This window comes from Gavialis gangeticus, unplaced genomic scaffold (genome assembly GCF_001723915.1).
Source record: "Gavialis gangeticus isolate Ggan-Ray unplaced genomic scaffold, GavGan_comp1, whole genome shotgun sequence".
In the NCBI taxonomy this organism is placed as follows: Eukaryota; Metazoa; Chordata; order Crocodylia; family Gavialidae; genus Gavialis; species Gavialis gangeticus.
The window spans coordinates 17,265,712-17,275,081 of NW_017729011.1; the positions used below are offsets into that span (position 1 = coordinate 17,265,712).

Consider the following 9,370-nt stretch of genomic DNA (forward strand, 5'->3'; position numbering starts at 1 on the left):
CCCCCCCCCCCCAGCAACCCTCCTGCAGCACCCGTTTCTCCTCCTAAGGAAGCCACCCCCAGAACCCCACATTTTTGTCTCACCACTGTGGGGAGATCAGTCATTTCTGACGGCAGAGGCCTCTTTAAACTTTACAGTTACCAGATCTGACAGCTGAAGCTAGACAAATTCAGATGGAAATAAGGGTCAAGCTTTGGAGAGAGAGGGTAACTAAGAACTTAGCAAGGTTTGGCACAGACCCTCTGTCAAGTGACATGGTTCGGTCAAGCCTGGCTGTCTTCCTACAAGACAGTGCTGCTCACTTGGAAGCTGTGGGCTCGGCTCGCGGGAGGAAGTGGTTAGTTAGTGATTTGGTCCAGTCTGCGTCATGCCAAAGGTCGGGCTAGATGCAAATCGGGATTTTTTGCAGCCTTCGGATCCTCTAGAATAGGACCAAGCCATCTCCCAGGAATGAGTGTTATCGGCACAGAAGCAATAATCACTAGTTACACAGTCTGTATAGAAACCAGTATCAGAAAATAAACACTTCTATAGGACCGGTAGCAAACAGGAGAAGAATCCCACTTGGGAGGAATTGTTTCAGACCAGACTGCTTCGCGTGGGCAGGCTCCCGCGGGGCAAGAGAACAAGGCGGCAGTTTGCGGTTTCAAAATCAAGATCCGTAGAGCCCCGATAGGCTTTTGAAGTCAAGGCGAATAATTCTCTGTGTCCTGCTCTGGTCTGCAAACGGCACGATTGCCAACTTCTAGCTGCCAGCGCTTGTGGCTGTTCTAATCCTGCTCCTTGCTCCCTTTCCATTCTGCAAATGCAGTGGTTCTGCAGCCTTTTGGGGGACGTGTGTCCTTGGCTGAGGATGTCAGGCTGCTTTTGTGTCCCTACGGGTCTGTGCGGCGGGTTAGGAATAAAGCAACCCTTTCTGTCACGGCACCCAGTTGTAACGTCTCCAGCAGCTGAGCGGTTGTGGAGTTGTTCTTTGTTTGTTCTTCCAGTTCTGTTTCCCTTCCCTCCTCCTGCTTTCCATTCCCACCCTCTTGCCTGTGCCAGGTCCCCCCCAGGCTTCCCAGATCCTGGGTTCAGAAACGTGGTGCAGACACACCGACAGCCCATCCAACCTTGAGCCTCTCTCCGACTCTGCCGATACGCGGAGAGGGTGCTTGTCCTCGCACCCCCTGTGTTGGCTGCTCCCCAGCTGCCCAAAAATCAGACAAGTGGAGACCCTCCTTCAGAGTGGTTGTGCCGGAAAGGCGAGGAGGATGAGTGGCTGTTGCATGGGCAGCATGCCTGGTGCCCCCAGCACGGATACCAGCCAGGAGCCGGGGCAGTCGCAGAGGAGGTAGCAGGCATAGGAAGGGATTTGATTCTCATCCAGTCTGAGTGCACGTGGCATTTGGGCTACCCTCACCTCCACCGTCTTGGTAAGGAACTGATGTTTAATGATTCCCAGGAGGGAAGGGGGTGCACAGCCTTGGCCAGGGACAGCAGCAGCAAGAGCCGAGCAGGAGAGAAAAGGAAGGGGCAGGGTTGCTGTCGATGACTTCCTAGCACAGGCCGTGCTCGGCGTTGCTAAACTGGAAGTGATACAGCCCTGGGCAGGGCACAGTTATATTGCCATAAAGGTGCTGAGTCAACCATGCTATTTTATAGGTGCTTTTATAACCACATCCACCCTGCAGCTGGCTAATGCTGGCATAACAACACGGGTTAGAAATGAGGCCCCCTCCCTCACCTGGTGAAGCCCAAACTGAGTGCAGGACAAACCCCATCCTCCCTTTCCTGTACAAGTGTGGAGCTGGTGGCTGCTGCTGCTCAGTAAAGAAAGTGCATCAGAAGGCAGGGGAGAGGTGCACCTTTATAGACTTCCTGCGTGAGCTATGTAGAGAGCACGAGCACAAGCTTTCATGAACCAAAGTTCACTTTGTCATGAGTAGATCCAGGCAAGAAGTGACTCTCCGAGCGAGTTGCAGGGTTACTTTCATTGCAGGCGCTCGGATTGACCTGCTTGTGTCCCACGAAATGAAACACGCTTTCATGCGTACGTGTTCTCACTCTCCGATACCCATCGCCAATGGGAACCTTTTGAGGCCTGTTGCGAGGACATTTCTGATAAATCACTGGGGGAAAGGCATGGGGTATTTTTTTTTTGTGAAAGCAAAATAAACTTTGGTTTGGTTTGCAGCTCTTTGCAGAACAGTCCCTTGGGCCAAACCAGGCCTTTTTACGACAAAAACTTAATGCAGTGGGAAAACATCACCTGGTGCTGCTTGTTGGCTGAGACGCAGGAGCTCTGGACATTTGTCTCCGTTGTCCCCGTCACGGTTAGTGGCAGAACCACCCCTTCCCGGCGTCTCACCCCATGCACGCGTCTCCTCGTGCCAGGCCTGTGATGTCTGTTGAGGTGGGTTTCCCCAATTCACCAGCCATTAGACCATGATCCCTTTGATTTTGGAAGTGAAACAACAGTCCAAATGCACTTGCCAATTAAATTAAAATCGTATCCATTTCCTATCAGCTTAATTTGACAGGCATCTATGCAGGTACCCTCTCACCCTCCTCGGGATCCCCCTGCCAGGGAAGCATGGGCCCTGCAGCTAGTGGGTCTTCCCAAGGGCTCCCCTTTGGCCCCTGTGACAGCAGCTGTTTGATGTGTGTCCTAAGCAGCGTCCTGACCACGTAGCACTGCTTACCGCGCTGCAAATGCTGCAGCACACGCGGGCCCGGGTGCGAGGCCAAGGAGAGCCCTACCCACTTATTCCCCTGAATGAGCAACACCTCCACCCCAGAAGGGCAGGGAGAAGCGCCTGCAAGCTACTTCTTTTCTTCCTCCGTTCTCTGTTAGTTGAACCCTCGCCTGCCCATATATTTTTTCTTCATACCCATTCGCTTTGCCTCTATTTTCCCAATCGCTGCCGATCCCTCTCATTTTAGGAGGAAGGACCAAACAAAGATGCAACACAAGATAAACGATGCGCTCCGCTGATACAGCTGCTCCCACCCGACAGGTCCGAGAGCACTTTACAGACGGGACAGGAAAGACGTGCTTCAGTCCTCCTTGAAATGCAGCCACCTCTGGATCGGAGCCGGGCTCACAGCAACGCTACCTGCCGCTCTTTGCATGGATGCGTGATGCAGTGAGACAGGCCAGCCTGCTCCCGGACACGCATCTGCATCGAGCCCTGGGTTTGCACTGGCTTTCACATGTATTTACAGATCAAAGGGCTCCCTGGCCTGTTCAGGGTGGCCTTATCCAGAGCAGGCTCTGACAGGCTCACACTCCCTCTCCCAAGACATATAGGGAAGGGGAAGTCAGCCTCCATGCATCTGGCCTTCCTCTCCCTCCCACCCCTGGGGGCAGGGAGATGCTGGTACAGCCTGGCCTGGTTGGGAACACCATGGCACGGAGCGGCGCTACCCTTGTGTACACAGCCATCTGCAAACAAGCTCGTCAATTATTAATAAGGCTCAGCTCAGCCCCAGAGAAACCAAATCCGAGCAGGGCAGGAGGCACGGACAGTCGCTCCCAGGGGAATGCAGGGAGCAGAGAGTCTCTGCAGGGTGGGAGCAGTAAGGCTGTAGAGATCCTCGGGAACATCTGACCCCCCTGACACGGGGTCCTTTGCCCTGGTTTGGGCAGCTCATCAGCCTAGTCTGGAGCAACACTGACAGAGAAGACAGCGCACCCATCCATGGAGCCAGGTAATGTGAGCGCTCCCTAACTTTGGGGGGAGTGGGGATGCTGTTGGTAGCAGAGTGCATAAGGACTAGGGCAGCGGTCCCCACTGTTTCAGACTCGAGGCCTGCTTGGAAGATGCCAGCTCTGAGTTTCCACTTGATCTTTCGCTGCAGAACAATGACAGAGTAATTCCTCTCTTGCAAAGAGCCGAGCATGGGTTTAAAGCTATGGATTCCTATTTGAAATCTCTGGGCTTATCTTGTGGCTCGTGTTTGCACATCTAACATGGTGTGGCACCCTCAAAAGGATCCCGAGGCACCCCAGGGTTAAGACTAGAGCTCCGCTCAGCTATGCCAGTTCGCTGCCCGGGGATGGCTCTGTCACCTGGGCATTCATGGTGCTGGGAGGTCTGCCCAGTGCAACACAAGCCTGCCAGCACCCTCCACAAGCTCAGTAAATATCCCCCCACCAGGGAACAGGGGCAGAGAGGGGGCATCTGTGGCCAGCTCAAGGTCACCCAGCAAAGCACTATCAGAACCAGGATTAAAGGTCTGGGGTTCCTGGTTCTCAGCCCGGGCTGAGCACACCTTGTCTCTGGAAAACCTCCATCTGCATACCAGTGCCTGAAGCCTGGCTCCAGCTGCCACAGCTCTCCTCTGACCCACAGCACAAGGGCAGCCTTGGGGAGGTCCATACGTGTTGGGGAGAGTTTCCCTATGTTGGAGGGGTTCACAGCCAGAGGGAGAGGAAATCCTGGCCCCGCTGAGTGAGCAGAGTTCAGAGCTTTGCCCCTCCTGGAGAAACCGGGGTTATGGAGTCTGGGCACGTTCGATAGTATTTGCACTATATGCCACTCCTGGGACAAAGGAGTCCTGCAACAGCATGCACACAGCCTTCAACCCAACTAGCAGCAGGATTCAGCAAGATGACAGGTAGCTTCACATGGAGACTGTTCATAGGGGACTTTTCAGGGGTTGGGGAAGCAGTTGCCAAGCAGCTGAGAGCACAAGAATCAGCACTGGCACGGGCAGTCGAGCGGCGCTGGCTGCGAGCCAGGCAGAGATCTTGTGTTCTCACCCCAGAGTATCAGGCATCAACCTCAGAGTGAAACTAAGTCAAGCAACTCCGGTCCCCAAACGGCTCCGGATTTCCAAGCTGCCTGTCCGAAGAGGGCATCTCTGATGTCGTCCGGTGTGAGCGTGAGCCACCGAGCATTGTGGCTGCCACACTCGCTGGAAAGGCAGATGCCAAGGGAAATGCACAGGAACACCCTGACGCCAGCATCACACTGTTGCCATGGAAATGGGGCATCCGTATCTCAGGAGGCCACAGTCTGTTGGCAGGGGCACGCGCCAGGGTGCCCGGTTCTGTCCACAGGGCCGCACAGCGTACACTCATCCTGCTGCTTGCTCCCAGGCTATAGCATTGTCCTTCTCTCACCACACCTGTGCAGGCAAGCAGCGAATCGTCCTCTGCTGCAGGCAGGTGCCAGGGGCCCTGGAACAGAAAGGATCTGAGCTAGGACCTCCCATCATGGCAGGTCCTAGGGGCTACAAGGACCAGATAGCATGCGACAGCACTGGGGGTGGGGGGCAAGGATCTGTGCGTTTCCATCTCAGGTTTGAACACCATTTTAAATTATTAGTTTAAGTAGCCTGGGCGCAGGGCTGAGAGTCAGTGTGGCCTGAGAGGGAGACCTGGCTCTGACACCGATGCAGCATGCGGCCTTGGGCAAGACACATTGCCTTTACACTTCTGTTTTCTCCACGCTTCCAGGGCCTGGGAGGAGAGGCAGTATCTACACATGGCCGTAGCAGGACACAGCGCTCATGACAGGCTGTTAGTAGGGATCCAGCTCCTTTACATGCACAAAAGGAAGCCAAAAGCCCTCCAGTTGCTTCTCTTTTTTCCAGGAAGTAGAGTGAGGCACAAGTAGACAAGGTCAGGCAATCACCCCTACTCAGGAGCCAAGACGGCATCCCCTGCTTGATAGTGCCCTGGTGGCAAAGCTGTCCCTCTATTTTCCCCCTCTGCTATGGGCTGCCTGTGTCTACCGTTAACAAGGGCTGAGGTGCAGGAAGTCTGCGGTTTGGGTAGTGGTCAACATCCAGATGGAAATCCCGAAGGGTGCATGGGGCTGGACAGAGCTAGGATGGAGGCTCAGCCAGGCCAGGCCAGGCTGCATGAGTCAGATAAAGCCGAAAGCAACTCCAGAGAGCTGCAGCAAGGATGCTTCCACGTCCTTCTGGGCTTTAACATCCAGCAGATAGTTTCTCAAGTGGGCCAGTCTCCCCGAAGATGTGTCACTGAGCTCCAAGGGTCCCGGGGCAGCTGCGGGGATCATTTTGATCTTGACCACAGTTCGGAGGGTTGCTGGTTCTGGCCAGGCTCCTCTCAGCACAAGCCGCTGACCTGAAAGCCTGGATCCCAGCTGAGGCTTGACTGGGTCTCCCAGGTTGCAGCGGGCTTTGCTTGGAGAGGCCCTCCTCTTCTCACTTGCCTTGGCAAGGCCAAACGTCCAGTGACTGGGTCCCACAGCTCTGCGTCTCAGCAATCCCTCATTTTAGGGTTACTCTTTGCCAAAAGTCTGCTGCACTGGGCTGGCAAACCCTGGAGAGGGAGGAAAGGGCCTGGTGGGGTTTGCTTTGTGCAGGTTGCACAGCCTGTGTGCAACCTGCACTGTGCCAGACCAGACTGGAGGGGTGCCCAGGTAATGGAGTATTTCCTACCCAAACCCACATACAGATACTGGTGTTTGCACATCTACAGCACCCTTTTTCCCAGAGACCCGGGCAAAGAAGGCAGTGCAGGCTCACAGCAATGTGATGTCCCCACGCCCCTACCTGCTCCGAGCCACCCCAAGCTGAGGTCTGGTGTGTGGGAACGATGGCCACTAACAGGGATCTTCCAGGGTTGTAGGAACATGCTGGTCTTTTCTGTAACACAGGGCGCCTGGCTGTCTCCCTGCCCTGGCAATGTTACAAACCACCAGGCCACACTGTCCCCTGACACCATAGCCATAAGGCCCTGCCAGGTCCTGCGCTGCATCACAGGGGAAGTGGCCCCTTGTGCTGGCAGCTGGAGGATGGATGGCAGCTTTGCTGTTCTCCCTTCTGTACCAGTTTCCAGAAACCACAGACCGTTTGTCAGGTTCCTTCTCCCCACCTGGCCCCTTCCCAAGATGCTGCCAGTCCTGTTTCCTTATGAAAAGCAAATACCTCCCTGGTTTGCAGAGCCAGGCTCTCCCAAGGTCCCTTGCCACAGGGAAAAGGCAGTCAAGGCCCCAAACAGAGAGTGTAACACAGGGGATCTAACAGGAAACCATAGGTGTGATGTCAGTGGAGTCGCGGGTCTATGAGAGTGTGCGGTGGGGCAGTCAGTCCCGTGGGACTCGCGCACATAGGGATTTACAGAGTTTCACATATGGCATTGCACAGCCACCTCTCGTCTGGGCCGTGCTTTTGGCTTGGGGGATTGGTACTGCCCGTGCTAATCCTCCCCATGGAGCAGCACGAACACGCTGGGGGCATGGTGACCTGCCAGGGCTCTGGTGGTCCGAGCGGCACCTAAACCACCCTGTCAGGATCGGGGAATGGATCTGAATGCTTCTGAGAGCCCATCCTGGGAGCTGCTGGCCCTGCACAGCAGCTCCTCCTGCCTGCTTCTGTCCCGGGGGGGAATAATAAAGCCGACGGGGAAAGAGCCAGGTGACCACCATCCTGGAGCAGGCTGGCTCAGTGCACGGCTGGCTCTCCTCTGCTCACGCCTGCTTGGTGAACGGGATCCAGAGAAAAGCAGAGCGCGCGTGCGAGGCTGAGTGGCTTTGGCGGCCTGTCTTCCGGTCTGTCTCAAGGCCTCTCCCGTTCGCCTCATTGCTGGGGAGCGAGGAACTTTTTGAGCCACCGCCTCAGCGAGAGCGCATCGCTCACTGTGCTGTGGTTTCTTTCCAGGGACCAGCGCCACAGCCGAGCCTGCCTGCGCCTCTGCAGAAGGGCTGAGAAGCCGCGAGCCCCTCGGAGGGATCAACATCAGCGTGGAAGGAGCCCTCGGGACGGCCCAGGGGGCCCATGGAGAACCCGGTGGAGGAGGAGTCGGGGCTGTGGGGAGGGGGCAGCAGCAGAGCACCACTTCCCCAGGCCTTGGGGGTGCCGCCAGCCAACCTGCACCTGCCATGCAGGAGAGGCAAGGACCCAAGTGCTTGTCAGGCACCGCCAATGCTGGCTTTGTGGAGGACCCGCCGCCCTACTCTCCTCCAGACCCAAAGATGCTTCACTTGCTGTACCCGCCGTTCCAGGCCCCTGGCTCAGGACAAGTGCCCGTCACGTACCAGCCAGGACCCGTGCACCCCACTGCCTGCTCCCAGTCGAATCTACCTCCTGTCTTCTTCCCTTACACGATTGTATGTAGCCTCCTCGCACCTCTCTGCCACTACCTGCACCGCTCTCGCCCCTCCAAACCCGCACCCCTCCGGTTGCCTCTCAGCAGCATGTGGCAACACGACTGCTGAGCTAACCAGGACTATGTCCCCCTTACACAGCTTCCCTCCAAGGGCCTGTCTTCCAAGGATGCACGGGTTGGGAGGCTCCCCTCCCTTCTTCCCGCAGCAGACAGCAGGGCCAGCCGTAAGCACGTGCAATACAAAATGACTTCATGTACTTCACAACAAGTTGTGGGGCCATGCCATTGCTCTCCCCCATGGCAGGGTCAGAAGGGAACACAGGCCTGGTGCTAGTCTGTCCATGACATAGCTCCTTGACAACTCCCAGAGCCCTATGACAAGGTCCTGAGAGCACGGGACGATCTCCAGGCAGTAGCATCAGCAGTCCCTTGGAAGGAATGGGGGTGGGGAGGTCCAGCTGGTGCCTTTTACATGTCACTCCAGTGATGCCAGGCAAGAGGTAGCCCAGGGGATGGCCCAGGTCTCCTGGCATTAAGAGCCCGCTTTGCTCTGCCTTACAGTACAACGGGCCACCTGGCACTGGGCTTCCAGCACCTGTCAACAGAAGACGTCCGCCCAAGGACTACATGGTGGAGTCTGTCCTGGTGATGATCTTCTGCTGCTTACTGACGGGGATGATTGCTCTTGTGTACTCCCAGGAGGTAGGAAACACCCTCAGTCTGGGTCCTTTCAGTGGAGCCCATGTGATCTTGGCAGCGGGGTCCTCTCCTCATGCCCCTGCAGTGTGTGAGGGATGTTCAGCAGTAGCAATAAGATGCACTCAAATGATGCTAAGAGGTTGCTGTTGCAGGAAGGCTGAGCCACGGGGTCCCTGGTCGTAGCTATTTGGGGTAGTGGAAGGAGGGAGCAATTCCAGGAATAATCCTTTTTTCTCCAGAGTTGGCTCTTGACTTCACCCTAGGCACATGACAGCACAACTCCGTGAACCCACCAGTCGCAATTCATACCCATGAAGAGAAAGCCTTTTCCGGTGGCCGTAGGGGACAGGAGTAGGAGCCATAGTCTCAAACTGCAGCACAGGAAATTTTGGTTGGAGTTGAGGAAGGGTTTGCTGATGGTGGGGGTCAAGCATTGAGACAGACCCCTAGAGAAGGGGTGGAAGCAGTATCCCTGGGGAGCTGCAAGAGCGGGTTGGACAGACGCTCGGCTGGGATGGTTTAGTTGGGAACGATCCTACCCTGAACAGGGGGCTGGACCAGGTGACCCGCATCTATAGCCCAGCCCGGACCGGCAAGCTCAGC

The 9,370-nt window shown here is 56.1% G+C and overlaps 1 protein-coding gene across 1 annotated transcript in view; it reads left to right on the forward strand.

Moving 5' to 3' along the window:
• Window positions 1-3,388: 3,388 nt before the first annotated feature.
• LOC109292978 (proline-rich transmembrane protein 1) overlaps window positions 3,389-9,370 on the forward strand; it is a 7,522-nt gene continuing 1,540 nt past the window's right edge. The window contains exons 1-3 of the mRNA XM_019510706.1: window positions 3,389-3,693; window positions 7,621-8,069; window positions 8,630-8,770. Of these exons, the coding sequence (XP_019366251.1) occupies window positions 3,684-3,693; window positions 7,621-8,069; window positions 8,630-8,770 (600 nt within the window). The 5' untranslated portion in view covers window positions 3,389-3,683. The remainder of the gene's footprint in view (window positions 3,694-7,620; window positions 8,070-8,629; window positions 8,771-9,370) is intronic.